Raw genomic sequence first — 18,945 nt, 5'->3', positions numbered from 1 at the left:
GTGTTAATAATTCACTGCCTCTTCATAATGTATTGATGATACCATGATGTAGGCTGAATCATGTTGGATATTATTTTGAGTTTAAGTTTTCAAGAAATAATTTCACACCTATGTGGACTTTTGGAAATAAGTTCCCTTGGCATTTTCATATCATCAATGAAATACCATTCCATGGGTTTTCCTTAGAGACTGCATGTCACTTGTTGACACAGAACAAGTGACACAAAACACTTCTGCCAAGAGTTGGCAACAGAGCTCTGGAGTGTTTGGTTAGTTGCCTTGATATACCTTGTATGGGCTCTCGTGGCACATTTGGTAATAGTTGCTTTGGTTCATATAATTTTATTCCTTTCAGTAAAAGAGCTGCCCTCACTATAACTGAATTAATTATAAAGATAGAAACTTTTCAAGTCTCATGCATGAGTTTCCAGAATCAATACTCTATACTCTTCAGAACAATGAAAAATTTCTAAACTAGAACCTACCAATAATAACAATTTTACTGTTTCTCAGAAGTCACTTAACAAGCTAAATTGCTTGCTATTGTAGTAATTACTACTGCTTTCTTTGAATTCAAATAGAAATTATTTACTATATCACCATATACTCATTATTTACTATATCACCATATACTCATTATTTAGTATATCATCAGTTCAGAACTGTTTCCTATAATTCCGCAATGGAAAAATAAACTAGGCTGGCTTACTTCTGTGCTGTGGTAGGGAGTACTATAAAATAAATATGAGCTCTGTCCAGGTGTCTCTGTTGGCTGGAGTGTCGACCCATACACCAAAAGATTGTGGGTTCGATTCCCAGTCAGGGCACATACCTAGGTTGCAGATTCAATCCCCTGCACGTACAGGAGGCCTGATTGTCTCTTTCTATCTCTGTTTCTCAAAATCAATAAACATATTCTTGGATGAGAATTAATATATATATGACTGAGAAAAAGTTATTTACCTGCTAACCATCATGCTAAACTAATAAGAATAGATAAAGGTTAGGACTCTAAAGACAGAAATATGTGTGTGCTTAAATCGCAGCTCCATCCCTATGACCTCTGTGGTTTGGGTGCGATGTGACAAGAAATAATATACTTTTTTATAAGCATCTACTAGAGACCCAGTGCACGAAATTAGTGCTCAGGAGGGGTGTGCCCCTCAGCCCAGTCTGCACCCTCTCCAATCTGGGACCCCTCAAGGGATGTCCGACTGCCCATTTAGGCCTGATCCTGTTGGAATCAGGCCTAAAAGTGCAGTTGGACATCCCTCTCACAATCCAGGACTGCTGGCTCCCAACTGCTTGCCTGCCTGCCTGCCTTCCTGATTGCCCCTAACCACTTCTGCCTGCCAGCCTGATCACCCCCTAACCACTCCCCTGCCAGTCTGATCAACACTTAACTGCTCCCCTGCCAGCCCGATTGCCCCTAAGTGCCCTCCCCTGCTGGCCTGGTCACCCCTAACTGCCCTCCCCTGCAGGCCTGATCGCCCTCAACTGCCCTCCCCTACTGGCACAGTAAGCGCTAACTGCCCTCCCTTGCCAGCCTGGTCTCACCCAACTGCCCTTCCCTGCAGGCCTGGTCACCCCTAACTGCCCTCCCCTGTAGGCCTGGGTCCTCCTTAACTGTTCTCCCCTGCAGGCCTGGTAGCCCCCAACTGCCCTCCCCTGCTGGCCTGATCACCCACAACTGCTCTCCTCTGCTGGCCATCTTGTGGCAGCCATCTTGGTCCACATGGGGGCGGCCATCTTGTGTGGAGTGATGGTTAATTTGCATATTACTCTTTTATTAGATAGGATTCTGTGCCAATATCTTTTAAGAACTTGACTTATCTCATGAAATCCTTACAACCTTGAGTTAATTAATATTACTATTCTAAATTTAAAAACGAGGATATCAAGGTTTAGATTAAATAACCATAAATATCACCTTTTCAAAAGAAACAGGACTTCCTACAACTCAACAACAATAACAAAAAACAACTGACCTGGTTTAAAAATGGGCATAGACATGGGGATGTTAAGTACAGCAGAGGTAGAAGAAAACCAAGGTGGCAGTGTAGGTAAATATGGGTACTTGCTGCCCTCACAAGCATATCAAAATTCCAATTAAAATACTAGTACAGAATAACCATGAGTCAGAACCTCCTGAAATCTGGATGAACGTGAAATCCTATAACTAGAGAAGTAAAGAAGAAAGCACATTAAGACTGGTAGGAGGGGCAGAAGCACCAACAGGCTTGTGGCATTTATTTTAATCAGGAGGGATATCTCTGCTGTGGAGACCACCTGTGAGGAGCAAGAGGTCCCAGTTCCACACCAGACCCCTGAGCACAGGGTTCCAGAGCTGGGAAGAAAAGCCCCTGTAACTTTAGGCTGTAAAAACAAGTGGGGATTATGGCTGAGTGACAAAGAGGCTGCTGGAGACCCAGGCACTCCCTCTTAAAGGCTGGTGCACAGGCTTACTTGGACTCAATCCCTCTGGGCTCCAACACTGGGTTGGCCACTTAAAAGGAACCTGGGATATTCAGGAAGGAACTGGATTATCTGGCATCAGGGCAAGAACTGAGGGGGGTTTTGTCCCAGATAGTAGTGCTCTCAGGGGTCACTGTTCCAGTGCTGGGACCTCCCCAGTTTCAGAGCTGACTTGCAGCCATATCTGAGTTTCCATCAGTATGGCCCACACTATTCACTTTGCCCTGGTGACTACTTGGGATCCTGGCCAATACAATTTGCAGCCCCACCCAAGCTGTTTGTTAGCAGCTTTTCCATATGAATGGCCATCTTGGTTCAGGCTTCAAACTTTTAAAAAATCTCACAAACAAGCAGCAGCTGGTGTCAAAATGAGCCATACCTATCAATAAAAGGCTTAAGACCTAGCACTAGCACCAGCCTGCCTTGCTTCTCAGCTATGCCTTTCCTGGGCACTTCCAAGCCCAATACAAGTAGCAGCCATCTGCAGATCTCTCTGTAGCTCCTGCTGAGTGGCCCTAGGCAGTGGCTGACTTTGTACCTCCTAGGAGGACCCAGAGCCAGTGCACCTGATGAACAGCTTCACACCATATCATATTACTACTCTACACATCCACAAGTAACACACTCAAGGGGCAGACTCAGTGAACACCAAAGCCCCACTGAAGCAAGTTCTGCTCCATAGAATAGTTGCAACTAGTCCTCACAGCCAATTTTCCTGGAGGTCAATTCATCCCAGTAATGCCAACATCAATCAAGGCTCAAATACTACAAAACAGTGCACATAGGCCACAAAGGGGCTCACCTAGAGTGCCCAGGTCAGGTGACTACACAAGGTCACTACCAATTCCAGGGGGAAGTTTTTTTTTTATCATCATTATTTCTTCAAATAATGATTTCTATATGCAATTATTGATAGAAATAATACTACACTAGGCCACTACCAATTCCAGGAGACATAGCAGTCTACCTAATACATAGAAACAAACACAAGGAAGCAGCCAAAATGTATAGACAAAGAAACATGTCACAAATGAAAGAAATGGAAGCAAGGGAACTACTGGATACAGAGTTCAAAACAATGATTATAAGGATGCTCAAGAATCTTAATGAGAGCTTCACTGGACTTAATGAGAGCTTCAAGGGACTTAGTGAGACTTTCAAGGATCTTAGTGAGAATGTCAAAGACATGAAAAAGGACTAGTCAGAAATTAAGCATACACTAACTGAAATAATGAATAATTTACAGGGTTTCAACAATAGAGTAGAGGATTCTAAGAATTATATCAATGATTTGGAATATGAGGAAGCAAAAAACACCTAGTCAGAAGAGCATAAAGAAAAATGAATCCAAAAATATGAAGATAGTATAAGGAGCCTCTGGGTCAACCTCAAGGGTACCAACATTTGCATTAAGGGGGTGTCAGAAGGAGAAGAGAGAGAACAAGATATTGAAAACCTATTTGAAAAAATAATGATAAAAAAACTTCCCCCACCTGGTGAAAGAAATAGACTTACAAGTCCAGGAAGTGCAGAGACTCCCAAACAAGAGGAACCCAAAGAGGCACATACCAAGACACATCATAATTAAAATGCCAAGAGTTAAAGACAAAGAGAGAATATTAAAAGCATCAAATGTAAAACAATTAGTTACATACAAGAGAGCACCCATATGACTGCCAGCTGATTCCTCACCAGAAACTTTGTAGACCAGAAGGGAGTGGCAAGAAATATTCAAAGTGATGAATATCAAGGAATACAACCAAGATTACTCTTTCCAGCAAAGATATAATTTAGAATTGAAGGTCAGATAAAGAGCTTCACAGACAAGAAAAAGCTAAAAGAGCTCATCACCACCAAACCAGTATTGCATAAAATGTTGAAGGGTATTCTTTAAGAAGAGAAAGAAGAAGATAAATAAAAAGATAAAAATATGAACAATAAAATGGCAATAAATACATATCTATCAATAATTGCATATAGAAATCAAAATAAACAGACAAGAAATCTAATGAACAAAATAAACTGGTGAATAAAATAGAATCAGAGGCATGGAAAATGGAACAGACTGATGAATCTCAGAGGGAAGGGGGTGAGGGGGCAGAGATTAAGAGACTAACTAAAGATCTTATAATGCATATATGCATTACCTATGGACAAAGACAACAGGGTGGTGAAGGCCTAGGGTGGGGTGGGTAATGGGTGGAAAAAGGGGGCATCTGTAATACTCTCAACAATAAAGATTTTAAAATAATCAAGTACAGCTCAGGGAATATAGTCAATAATATTGTAATAGCTATGTGTGGTGTCAGGTGGGCACTGGAAATATCCAGAGGAACACTTTGTGATAATCACTATGTTGTATACCTGAAACTAATCTATACATATAAAGAGGTAGTGTGCTAATAGTCCGTTACGGTGTCCCAGTAATGACCAACTTGGTATTGACAGACCAGCAGGAGGATGCTCACGCGGCAGGGGGCAGGCGGCCAGAGCCACGTTCCTGGGGTCTGAGGAGAGCGCCTCACAGGAGCCCGGACTGCAAAGAAGGAAGAGGAAGCGGCCACGGGGAGCTCTTCCGATCCCCCTGCACGGACACCCTCCCCCGCCCCGCACCCCCGGGGGGATGGGGAGGCTGACCAGATGAGAAGACCCAGACTTAGGGGTAGCTGCAGCCCGAATCGAACCCTGATCTCTTCCCGCGCCACCCCTGCCGGGGCGCCCACAACAATAGCACACCGGCGACCACGGGTCAGAGCCCCGAGGCACCCAGGGCCCACGGCCTGCCGCTGCCAGGCCCCCTCCGCTGGGGCTCTGCAGGCCTCTCCTCCCTACAACTCCAGACCCAGATGGAGGCAGGCCTGAGCGGCCCCCCAGGGTCAGACCCTTCCCCCTCCTGACGTCGGCAGCGCGCACTGAACCTCACTGGAGACGGGCTAAAGCCGCCCTCCTAGCCCGCCTGGCCCGGCCCTGGCCCGGCCCCCCGCCCCGCTCCAGGAGATTGGATCCTGGCCCTGAGCACAAACAGCTGCGAAACAACCACATACAATTTAAAGAATGGCACCAAGTGGGAAGGTTTGACAGTGACTCCCCCTTCGGCCTCGATGCCCCCTTAGCGCCCCCCTTAACGCCCTGCCCCCGCCAGCACCTCCAGGGACGACCACTGCTACAGGGCTGCTGGCCAGAGCCCGCCCCTCCGAGGCCGCGGAACCCTCTGCAAAGCTTCCATAGCTCCAGTCCCAGGAAACAATCATGCCCTCCTCCCCTAATCAGCACCTGCTACCTGCGAGAGTACCCGTGGGCTTAAAAATAACAATCCCTTCCCGTTTAGACATCACTTACATGATCAAACATTTCTAGATTTATTAGCTCAGAACCTCCTCATGACAACCCAGTGAGGTAGGCGGAGAAGAGATTACAATTCCCATGGTATATGTGTATGTATTCAGAAATGAAGCTCAGAGAGGAAGAGTGTCAAGACCAGTGGTTGCCAAGGTGCAGCACACGCCCCACAGGGGGGCAATTTGATTTTAAGTGGGGGGCAATTCGAGAATGAGTTAACAGTGAATTTTTTGCATTTCTTATGGCTCTAGGGGACCTCATCTATAGGTATCCTACATAATAAGAGGCTAATATGCAAATAACTGAATGGTGGAATGACTGGTCACTGTGATACGCACTGACCACCAGGGGGCAGACACTCAATGCAGGAGCTGCACCCTGGTGGTCAGTGTGCTCCCACAGGGGGAGCGCTGCTCAGCCAGAAGCCGGGCTCATGGCTGGCGAGCACAGCAGCAGCGGTGGGAGCCTCTGTCGCCTTCGTGGCAATGCTAAGGATGTCCGACTGATGGCCTAGGCCCACTAAGCTTCAGTCGGACATCCCCCCAGTGCTCCTGGACTGCGAGAGGGTGCAGGCCAGGCTGAGGGACCGCCCCCAAGTGCATGCATTCCGTGCACCAGGCCTCTAGTACAAAATAATAATGAATGTAAACTGTAATTTAAAAAAACAACAACTTGGAATTAAAAATATGGGCAAAGAACTTAGACATTTCTCCAAAAAAGATACACAAATGGCCAATAAGCACATGAAAAGATGCTCAACATGTCTAATTATTATGGCAAAGCAAATCAAACTCACCATGAGATCCCCCTACACACTCATGAGTATGACTATTATATTAAAAACAAAACAGAACAGAAAATAACAGTGTTGGCAAGGATTTGAAGAAATTGGAACCTTGTGCACGGCTGGTAGAAATATGAAATAGTGCAGCTACCATATAAAGCAGTATGGTGATTCCTTTAAAAATTCAACATAAAATTAGCATATGATTCAGTAATACTATGCTTAACTATACAATAATACCATTTCTCAGTATACTGAAAACAGAGACTTGAACAGATATTTGCATACCCATGTTCATAGCAACATTAGTCACAATAGCTAAAAGATAGAAACATCTCAAGTGGCCATCAACTAATGAACAGGTAAACAACATATGGTATAGACATACAATGGAATATTACTCAGCCTTGAAAAGTAAGGAAATTCAGCCCTGGCTGGGTAGCACACTTCGTTAGAGTATCGTCCCATACACCAAGGTTACAGATTTCATGCCTGGCCAGGGCACATACAAGAATCAACCAATGAAGAAGAAATAAGTGGAACAACAAAGAGCGCCCCCTCGCTCTCTCTCTCTGAAAAAAAATTAAGGAAATTCTGACACATGATATGACATAAATGAACCTTGAAGACATATGCTAAGTGAAGTAAGCCAGTCACACACAAAAAAATATTTTATGACTGCACTTATAATAGGTTATTATAGAGTAGTCAAATTCATGGCAGTAGACCCGGTGGGGCTGGGCGTTAGTATTTAATGGACATAATGATAGCATAGGAAGATGAAAACGTTCTAGAGATCGATGGTGGTGATGACTGCATAACAATGTGAATGTACTTAATGCCACTGAACTGTACACTAAATGATAAATTTTATGTCTATCTTACCACAATTAAAAAATAAGACAAATATTTTAATCTCCCACTTCTCCCTAGAGAACCCAAAATATCCCATCTAGTTAGGTTGGATGACCTCTGAGAAAAGTTTGTTGGTACAACAAATAAATAGAGGGATCACTGAGTTTATGAGCAGCCATTTACCTTGTAAATAAAGTAACAAGTACATACATGCTCAGCTGCTGTCAGCACTTCTCTCACACAGCAAGTTATCTTGCTGTTAGAATTGTTCCATCAATGAATTATTTATTCAAAATATCATTACGTAAATAAGTACTACAGGATTGTATGTCCATGAGTCATAAAGGTTAAAGTGGGTGTGCTAAACAAAGAAAATTTATTACTAATTTATTTATTTTACTAAGACCTAGCTTTTATGCAAGCTACCAAACTGCACCTATAAAATAACAGAAATGCCAAACTAAAGAGATACATTTTTAAAACATATATAATTTTATTGATTTCAGAGAGGAAGGGAGAGGGAGGGAGAGATAGAAACATGAATGATGAGAAAGAATCATTTATCAGCTGCCTCCTGCACACCCCCTACCAGGGACCTTAGGGTAAGAAAGGACTCCCATATCTAGGAAAGACCTCCCAGTCAAAAAGTACTCTTGTTAATGACAAACACATAGGCCAGTGTTCAGTTTATAGACAAGGAAGTGTTTCTATATTTTTTTTCTCTGTAATGAGGATGTCATAGTAAGCATATTCAATTACCCGGGCATGTGCCCCGACTGGGAATCAAATGATGACCTCCTGGTTCACAGATCGACACTTAACCATTGAGCAACACTGGCAATACATTTTTATTACTTCCTCTATTTCAATGTTCAAAATAAGCAGAATATCCCAATAATTGCTTAATTTCTGTCTTAAAAAGACTCTAGGCACTGCTTACAAAACCCTATAAAAGTTATTTTTAACAGTGATGTTTTAGAAATCATAGCATCTTCATACAATGCCCTAATGACAAATATATGGTGCCCAAAATAAAGACAAGACCAAGATTAAGGCATGCCCTGGGAGCCTAATTCAGCCACCATGCAGACTGTATTCTGAAGGTTGGAGTTATTCTGGAGCCAGTTATACATGGAGAACAGGAGGGGTCCAGAGATTTGTAGAATTCATAGCAATGATTTGTAAGTCATAAGCTTCCTTTTTATTTGTAAGTCATAAGCTTTCCTTTTATTTTGAAGAGCTTTACTTTTTAATCTTAAATCTTTTATCTTTGTATTGGTCTCAAAAACTCATTCCACATTGCATTTTACCTACATTAGTTTCCGTCTTTATTCATTAGGTTTGTGAGCGGTATAGGCACAAAACTGCTTATTCTATCCTCCATGGTCTACCACCTGACTGCTCTCCGTAGCCTACACTAAAGAAAGGCCTACTGAGGAAGGGCGAGAGTGCTGGTGTCAGCATCCCCCTGCCTACGGACTGCTCAGCTTGCATGTGCTTGCAGATTAGAGCCAAATATGGTATTTATATTCTCCGGGTTTGTCACAGGTTTCTACGAGCAAAATGCAGAAGAAACGCAATCAGAGTATGAGGAAAATTTTGGGGTGAGAAAAATACAAAGCTGTTCAAAAGATAATATCATAAAGACAAAACACTGAATGGCTTTAAAAAGTGAAAGTAGGAAAATAAGACAAAACGACCTTTAAAAATGACACTAAGATTTTTAAATTATGCATAAGGGAGCAGGAAAATAGGTCCTATGACCTTTAAAAAGAATATTAAGATTTTAAAATACTCTAAACGAAGTCAAAAAGTGTTATTGTTAATGAAAAACACATAAAGGCCAAAGTTCAGTTAATAGACAAGGAAGTATTTCTCAATTTTTTCTTTGTAATGAGGATATCATGTTAAGCATATTCAATTACACTGTCATTCATTAACCTGGATTATTCTTTGCAAAGAAATGATCAAAGAATTGAAAGTACAATTGTCCTAGAAATTCAAGCCTAGTTTCAGTTTATCTTTGAGAAAGAAAGAAAGAATCCAGTGAAACCTAGATGAAAAGAAAAAAAAGGAATACGTCTCGGGGTAAATGGGTGATGGTAGAAGCAATAAAAGGTATTGTTCCATTCTTGGAAGTCTGATACCAAGCAGAAGAAGAACATCACATGGAGTTTTTCTAAAGCATACCTATTTTATTAAATGCTTCTTGTAGTTCCTCCAGCTCCTCCCGAGAAATGGTAGTGGTACTATTTTCCATCTTGACAGGAAAGACTTCCCTCAGGTCTTTCTACCTAAAAAAAAAAAAAAAAAAAAAGCAATGTTATAAAAAGAGCCTTTTGGACATATATCTAAGCAGTAGAGTCCACAAGCAGTAAAATATCTAGAAGGAATTATCTGAGAGGTCTGGCTGACAAGGAAGAAATAGAAATCAATCCCAGGGTAACAAATACCTGTTTTTCACACCATGTGCTATTTCTTAATAGCCCACATTATTTTCATTTACATTTTACCCCACTATTTCAGTAAAATATGCACTTCAAGTTTGAGGGAATTGTAAGAATTGTTAACATAAAGAGATCAGAAAGCAAAATTTTAATACATGAGCCGCATCCACAAATAGAATTTTATAGTAAGAGGAGTCTGCGCAGCTGGAGATGGAGCTGTGGCTTTCATGGTCCGCTTGACAATATGCGTCCACTGCCACCAACTCTCCCTTCTCCCAGGGAGAGCTCTTTCCCAGATATGGGGGTCCTTTCTTACTCTGAGCAAGTGATACAAGCTAATGGAAGAAAATTAAGTAAAACTGAGTTGCAACAAAAACAAACAGGTGGTAGTCATTGTAGAAAGTAATTGGTAATAAATGACCCAAACAGAAAATAGCTTTGGTGGTAGTGATCACAGCTGCTTTCCAAAACATAATTAAAATTACCCATAACCCACTATCCAGAAACATCAACTGGTATCACTTTATTATCTACATTATCTGTTCTACTTTCAAGTACATGAATACCTTTTTAAGGGGTGAAAAATGTTAGTATATTATATTTTTGCATGAATATGCTGTATGTTTCGATGTTACTTATCAATACAATATTTAATGGTCACATATTACTGTACCATAACATATTTGGTAAATCTCTTGTTTCAGGGTATTTCATTACTTCCAATATTTTGTTCTAAACAATGATGCAATGAAGATACTAATAGGTATATAATTGTACATATCCTTGTTTATTTCTGTAAGATAAGTATCTCAAAGTGGAATTATTTTTTTAAGTCTTAACCTGCTGATGTTTTTCTATTGATTTTTAGAGAGAGTAGAAGGGAGGATGAAAGACAGAGTGAGAGAGGGAAACATCGATGTGAGAGAGATATGTTGATTGGCTTCCACCCGCATGCGCCCTGACCAGGGCCTGGGGATCAAAGTATTTTCTTAAAATTGTCGGTATTTCTATAGTGTCACTTGTCAATGCTCTCTTTGATATCTGATTTCATTTATTCGAGTTCTCTCTGGTTGTCTCTGGAGAGGAAGGCCAGGAGTGCAGCTTGGGTTAGAGCTAGATCTATTTCTTTTTAAAAAAAGACAGATTGTTAGCAATTACAGCAAAATTTTAACATCTGTTCCATCTGAGCATAAGTATATGGACATCAGTTAAAATTGCTATTGTACTTTTAATTATTTTTTGTTTTAAATTATTCATAATATAACAATTGTAAACTCAGAGAGTAAAATTAATAAAAATAATAAAGATAACAAAATAGGTTTTGAACAGGAGAAAATTTTATTTTCAGAACCTCAATCTTAATCAAAATAGTTAATATTATTTGGGCAGAGTAATGTATTGAAAAGTCAAATTATGTTTATGAGAAAGCTAAAAGGCTAATTCCAATGTAACCCTGATGTTTAGGGGGCTAGCAATCTGAATCTGTGCAGTAACCTAATGTACATTCTTGATAACCTATAATTAAGTCACTGCCCCTTTCCTCACAATCTGGTCTTGCAAGACCTGATACCTAAATGCTCCCATTTTAGAGAGGCCATAAACCATGAACGCCCGGAGGGGGTTTACCAGCGCTGGCACCAGGCCAGGCCCTTAGATATGATCTCAAGACCCACATCCCAACCCATGGGGCTTTTTGCAAAGCCCACGGAAGGTCCGGAAGGCCCCACCCATATTTGGGGGACAAACAAACCAAAAGGGGATAAAAGAAGGGCTTCCACCATATTGGTTGGCTCAGACTCTGGAGACAATTCCTCTGAGACCGCCGGCGTAATAAAGCTGTGTAACTCCATTTCTCTAAGTGTCGCTTGTGTTTCTTCGGTCTTCTACATTTATTCTTTCCCCCGACCCCCAATCAATAAAAGTAATAACTATCTTTTATGTTAGGAATTCTGGCAGCACAGAAAGCAAAACCAGTCTGGAATCTGTGGGCCTTCTGTGTTTGGATAAAAGCACAGACCTTCTTAGGGCTTACTTAGGTTGGATATCTTGGGAATGGGGCAGCAGGAGGAGAGGCCTCTGGGAAGCCACAAATGAGAGAGACCCAGAGAAGGGAGAGATGATCGTAATGGGGAAGGAGGGAACTCACTAAATGACAGCAAGAAGATTGCTGCCCAGGGGTAGCAGAGACGAGGCACAGACAAGGTATAGACAAAGTGTAGTAGAACCTCTAGGAGAGAAATCCACTAAGCCATGGGGTATTTCCAGACATCCACTGAGGATTGGTGACAGGATTGATGACTGAGGATAGGAGAACTTCCTCTATGTTTTTCTCCATTTAAGATCCCAGGATAACAGAGGCTAAGAGGCAAATTGCAGGTGTCTGAGAAAAATTTGACAGCATTCAAGCCAGATGAGGCATCTCAATAAAGTTGCTTTAAAGAACTCGGAGAAATGTGATATTTCCTTTATACCTGATTTTTATGGAAAAAGCCTTGATAGTGTTTCTCCGGAGAACTGGCTAGGGTAAGAGGTTCTGGAGCATGTCAGTATCTCTGGTGAGCAAAGCAGCAGTGCCACCAGGGTCCCATATACTCCTCTCTTCTTCACAAACTCTTCTCTCATCTCTCACCATAACCTTCCTTTTTTCCTATTACATCCTATTTTCAGCTTTCCATTACAAGTTTAAAGATCATAAGGTCACAGAAATAAATCACTATGTGAAGAAATAAGCAGCTAAGAAATGTAAGTTAATTGAAGTTTTCTTTCTATTGAAAGGAAACCTGAAAATATTTTTTTTAATTTATATTTCCAGCAATGTACTTTTCAACCACAATTCACAAGAGGGAGCTGCATCACTGACTTTGCAAGAAGTAATCATGTATATTCCATATCAACCTGTTCTTTCTTTATCAGAGTTTCTTTAGTTAACTAAAATGTCTACTGATGCCCTAACCGGTTTGGCTCAGTAAATAGAGTGTCAGCCTGCGGACTGAAGGGTCCCAGATTCGATTCTGGTCAAGGGCATGTACCTTAGTTGCAGGCACATCCCCAGTGGTGGGTGTGCAGGAGGCAGCTGATCGATGTTTCTCTCTCATTGATGTTTCTAACTCTCTATCCCTTTCTGTAAAAATTCAATAAAATATATTTTAATAAAATAAAATAAAATGTCTACTGAGTCTGTCATCCTATATAATAAAAGCCTAATATGCTAAGTGTCTGGTTGTCCATTCAACCAATCAAAGCGTAATATGCTAATGATATGCTAGGGCTGCTCAACCACTCGCTATGACAAGCACTAACCACCAGGGGACAGACAGTTGACCGGTCGACCAGTCACATAACCTATTAATTATAGGTTATGATGTGCACTGACCACCAGGGGGCAGATGTTCCGACTGGTAGGTTAGCTTGCTGCTGGGGTTTGGCTGATTGGGACTAAGCGACAAGGGCCAGACATGCCCTGGAGCCTTCCCACAGTCCCTCCCCAGCTGGCCAACCTCCCGCATCTCTGCCCAGCCCCGATCGTGCACTGGTAGGGTCCCTCAGCCTGGCCTGCACCCTCTGGCAATCTGGGACCTCTTGGGGGATGTCAAAGAGCCAGTTTTGGCCCGATCCCACAGGCCAGGCTGAGGGACCCCAATGGTGCACAAATTTGTGCACTGGGCCTCTAGTCTACACTAATAAAACAGAAAAATGCTAATTGACCATACCTTTGCTACATCAACAGCCAATCAGAGTGAGTATACAAATTAACCCAACAAAAATGGCGGTTAATTTGCATACGCTGAGGGAGGGAGGAGTGAAGACTGAAGACAGCATAGAAGGAAGAGGGAGGGAAGGCAGAAAGCAAGGCGGCTGCCAGAGGGAAAGCGCGGGAGGAGGCGGCTGCAATGGCGGCCGGGGGCGGGCAGGCGGCGGCAGTGCACGAGGCCGCAGCGGCCGCTTACAGGAATCTTCTTGCAACGGGCCACTAGTATAAATATAAATTGGAATACCACTGACTTTGTTAATCTCTTACTCTACATACTAGCTGGACTGCTCTTTGGACAGAGCAAGCTATTAAATGGGTACAATATAATTCACATTTTTTCTAAGCATATTTCTACACAAAAGAATTGAGCTCAAGTTTCTCATTTACTCTACAAGGTAAATTTTCCTAAAAAGTGATCACTTTTATTGACAACAGCCTGGATTTGCCAAACCCCAAGCTTTTTAAAATGGTAATTGATGAAAATTTAACTTTATTCTTAAGCAAAATAATCTTCTAAGTGCTTGCACAATCTCAGAAACCATAAGTAGGTACCATCACAAAGAGTTAAGGCAGTATAACACACCTGGGATGAAGTAACATTATTCCAAACTGCCTGACTCACTTGTGACCTCTTAAAAGAAGGCTAGCAATCTCTTGCAAAAACAAAGAAAATATCAATACAATTGACCCCTTTTACAGAAAGGGATAGAGTTAGAATGACCCTCCCATGTCATGTTAGAAACTGACATGCAGATTGTTTTCAATAAATATGTTGGGAAAAATTTAAGACATGCAACAGTCTGAAAAACCTCACAGTTGAACTACATAGCCTAGAAATATCAAAAATTAAGAAAAAGTTAGGTATGTCATTGAATGCATAAAATGTTACTATAAAATATATACAAATATATCATAAAATATTAAAATTTATAAAAACGTATACACAGAACACACATGGTGCCATTTGCAGTCTAGACAACTGTAAATAAACACAAAGATGCAGTATTAAATCATAGCTGCATAAAATTAACTGTAGTACATACTGCACTGCTGTATTAACTTCATAGCTACCCCACTGTGTTAGATGCAAGTATTGCATAAAAGTTACATGCACATTTTTTATTGCAGAGGGGTCGGTGTCCCTAAACTCTGAGTTGTGCAAAAGTCAACCTTATACTGTTATCTTGATGTTGGCGCTTTTTTATGCTTCTGTTTTCCCAAGTATTAACCATCTCATTACATCCACACTGCCTACATAATGTGCTCTCTGCACCCTTCTCTCAATTCAACCACTTGGACTTCCACACACCACTCCCTTTGTGTCCTTAACTTCTTCCCAACCGCATTAGACATGATCACCTCTGTTCATACCTGGCCTCTTAAGTATTTTTCAGTTCACTGTGATTAATTTATTCTTGTAGTAGAATATTTTGCTATTTTATTCTCATTAACCTTTCTAACTTCATTATTTGTTCTTTGCAGAGTTTCCCTCACTGTTTTCCCTCGCCTCTCTCACCAATAGATTTCATGTAACCCCCTTACACCTCCTCCTTTGATTCTAATGTGTAAAATAAGATGCAAAATTGCCATTCTCCAGAGCATTTTCTCAAACCACTGAAATTTTGCTTCCCAGCGATTGTTGTCAGTTTGGCTCAAATGAACTCATAAAAATTCTCTACAGGTTTGGACATTTCTTATGTCAACACAAGGCGATTGCAGTATATGAAATGGCAATATGAGAAGTATGAGAAGGAAGGCTTAAAGGTGTGGGTATGTGAGGACATATGCATTTAAGAGAAAACAAGAATAAAACAGAGACCAAAGATTTTTTTTGGGGGGGGGGAGGGGGGAAAACAACACAAAAAAACAGAAACAAAAATTCTTGTTAAAGTATTTAGCATGTGAAGAATTCCTTTTGTGGCCTAACTTGTTCATATTAAAGCAACTGCAGGCCAGAGGGGCCCGGTCCAGATCAGACACCAGTGTAGAGGGGCACAGTCCAGGCCAGAACACCAGCATAAAAGCATGGTGAATCAACAAGTATTTTGAGTCCAGAAATGGAGTCAGACAAAACAACAAAAAAAAGATATTTAAAGGACTATGGAAAAAAAAGTAACTTTCCCAAGGAAAGAAAGACACCATATTGAAATGAAAGGTGCTAGTGCCATAACTCTGACCTTCATTACTTTGAATGTGGGATCTGGTCATCCAAACACAGAGATTCAAAAGTTAATTCAGCCAAAACCGGTTTGGCTCAGTGGATAGAGTGTCGGTCTGCGGACTGGAGGGTCCCAGGTTCGATTCCTGTTAAGGGCATGTACCTTGGTTGCGGGCACATCCCCATTGGGGGGCGTGCAGGAGGCAGCTGGTCGGTGTTTCTCTCTCATCGATGTTTCTAGCTCTCTGTCCCTCTCCCTTCCTCTCTGTAAAAAATCAATAAAATATATATATTTTTTAAAAAGTTATTTTACTTCTTTTTTTCACCCAACTGAATGAATAGGTATGAAGAGTTAAGAGCTGCTGGATAGAGGGTAGTGGAGGTAAAAGAGGATAAATGGTGATGGAAGGAGACTTGACTTGGAGTGGTGAACACACAAATATACAGATGATGTATTATTGAATTGTACACCTGAAACCTATATACTTTATTAACCAATCTCACCCCAATAAATTCAATACAAATTTTAAAAAAAGAGTTGCTCACAGACAATAGGGGAGTGAGGGCCTGTGCTGGGGAGGAGAGTGGGAGAAGCAGGCTGAGAGAGGTCAATGGGGCGGGGTGGGGGGGGGGATGGAGACATCTATAATACTTTCAACAATAAAGAATTTAATTTAAAAAGAGTTACTGAATAGTTGAATGATTAAATCAGCATGTGAAAACACACATACACACACACACACAAAAAAACAACAACAACAACAACAACACAAAAAAGGTCTCTTCTCACAAAGCCTTTACCCAAAAATTCTCCCCATTATCCCTGGCTAACACCAAACAGCTGCCTCCTCAGTTTTGAAACCAAAACACAGAGTTGCAAGTGTAGAAGTGATGAGAAAAAGGTGGTCTGGGCAGACAGGGATGAAGTATAAAGCTTACTTCACACTCTGTGCCCTCAGCTCCACTCAGACAGGTGCAGTAATGGGTCTGTCACACCTCCAATGGTATTGAGATAGGGTATGTAGCAAAACAACTGTAACCAATAAGGGCTATTGGAACTGTCAAGGAGTTAATAAGACCAACCCCCAAAGGTTATATGGCTTTAAACCAGCAGAAAACCAGCTTGATCCAACATGGCGACTAATATCACCTTGCAGTAACCTCATTATATGCTCCTTGTAACACATTAGCTTACTAAATGACAAACCTGATCCACCATATTTCCTAAGGACACAAAATGGCCCACAGTACTCTTCTGAGCAGTCTCCAGCCCTTTTCCAGAAAAATCCTGAATATTCCTCCTCTTATTGAATGCCCTGCCCCTCGATTAAATGAGCCTCAATAAAAAAGTATATCCCAGCCCGGGAAGTGTGGCTCAGTGGTTGAGCATCCACCCATGAACCAGGAGGTCACCAGTTCAATTCCTGGTAAGGGCATATGTGCAGGTTGTGAACTTGATCCCCAGGAGGGGGTATACAGGAGGCTGCCAATCAATGTTTCTCTCTCATCAATGTTTCTATCTTTCTGCTCTCTCTAAAATAATCAATAAAAACATAAAAATAAATTTTAAAAAACAGATATCCCAACAAATTCAGAGAGAACAGACTGACAGCTGTCAGAGGGCAGGGGTTTGAGACTGGGTGAAGATAAGGGGATTAAGCAAAAACAAAACCCACACACACAACTAATAGACACAGACAACAACTGTGGTGATTAACAGAGGGCAGAGGGAAAGGGGGGTTAGGGAGGTAGAAAAGGGTACAGGGGAATAAATGGTGATAAAGGAGACTTAACTTGGGGTGGTGAATACACAATGCAATATACAGATGATGTATTATTCAATTGTACACCTGAAACCTATGCAATTTTATTAACCAACTAGTGGCCCAGTACATGAAATTCATGCATGAGGGGTGGGGGGATATCCCTCAGCCCAGCCTGCACCCTCTCCAATCTGGGACCCCTCGGGGGATAACCAGCAGTCAGACATCCCTCTCACAATCTGGGACCACTGGCTCCTAACCACTCACCTGCCTGATCACCCCTAACCACTCTGCCTGCCAGCCTGCTCACCCCCAAATGCCCCCCACTACCAGCCTTCTCACCCACAACTGCCCCCCTGCCGGCCTGCTCTCCCCCAACTTCCCTGTCCCCCGCCGGCCTGATTGTCCCGAATTGTCCCCCCTGCCAGCCTGATCACCCCCAACGGTCCTCCCCCTTCTGGCCTGATTGCCCCTAACCACCTCTGCATCAGCCCTGCCACCATGGCTTTGACCAGAAGGACATCCAGAAGGTCTCCCGGTCTAATTAGCATATTATCCTTTTATTAGCATAGATGTAACCCCAATCCTTATATATAAAAACCCTGGGTCATAATGACCAGTAACGACCCAGGCTTGACCAAGTGGAAGTCAGTCCTGCAGTCAGCGCTGACTGCTTCCACTGCAGACACAGTGCCCCAGCACTGACTGCTGAGGGAGCTGCAAATCAGGGCCAGAAAGAGGCCTGAAGAGAGAAGCAGGGACTGATCCATTGCCTCCGTGGCAGCTTTTGATCAGCACTTGCCTCTCTCTTTCTCTCCCAGTCTGGCCAGCAGCCGCACTTCCATTTCTCTCCAGGCCTCCACCGGGAATGCTGATCAGCCCCGCCTTTCTGATCAGGCCAGGTTGATATGCCCAGAGACGCTGACTGGCATAGAAACTGAGCAATCAGAACCAAATGTGGGTCAACTGTGAGGAGCCAATGGCTGCCTAGGAGGCGGAGCTTTTGACACTGGCATAGAAACTGACCAATCAGAACCAAATTGGCCAGCAGAGGAGGGCAGTTGGGGGCAAGATCGGGCTGGCAGGAGACGGCTGTTGGGGACACGATCAGGCTAGCAGGGGAGGGCAGTTGGGGTGAGATCAGGCCAGCAGGGGAGGGCAGTTGGGGGCAACCAGGCCTACAGGGAGGGCATTTGGAGGCGAGATCAGGCTGGCAGAGGAGGGCAGTTAGGGGCGATCAGGCTGGCAGAGGCAGTTAGGGGCGATGAAGCAGGCAGGCAGGTGAGCGATTAGGAGCCAGCTGTCCCAAATTTTGAGAGGGATGTCTGACTGCTGGTTTAGGTCCGAGCCTAAACTGGCAGTTGGACATCCCC

At 42.5% G+C, this 18,945-nt stretch overlaps 1 protein-coding gene across 1 annotated transcript in view; it reads right to left on the bottom strand.

Annotated features, from left to right (window-relative positions):
- PLS1 (plastin 1) overlaps nt 1-9,713 on the bottom strand; it is a 125,146-nt gene extending 115,433 nt beyond the window's left edge. The window contains exon 1 of the mRNA XM_054721626.1: nt 9,644-9,713. Within this exon, the coding sequence (XP_054577601.1) occupies nt 9,644-9,713 (70 nt within the window). The remainder of the gene's footprint in view (nt 1-9,643) is intronic.
- Nucleotides 9,714-18,945: the final 9,232 nt, after the last annotated feature.

Source organism: Eptesicus fuscus, chromosome 9 (genome assembly GCF_027574615.1).
Source record: "Eptesicus fuscus isolate TK198812 chromosome 9, DD_ASM_mEF_20220401, whole genome shotgun sequence".
Lineage (NCBI taxonomy): Eukaryota > Metazoa > Chordata > Mammalia > Chiroptera > Vespertilionidae > Eptesicus > Eptesicus fuscus.
The sequence above is the reverse complement of the archived record's forward strand: the minus strand, read 5'-3'. Positions and strand labels throughout refer to the sequence as shown.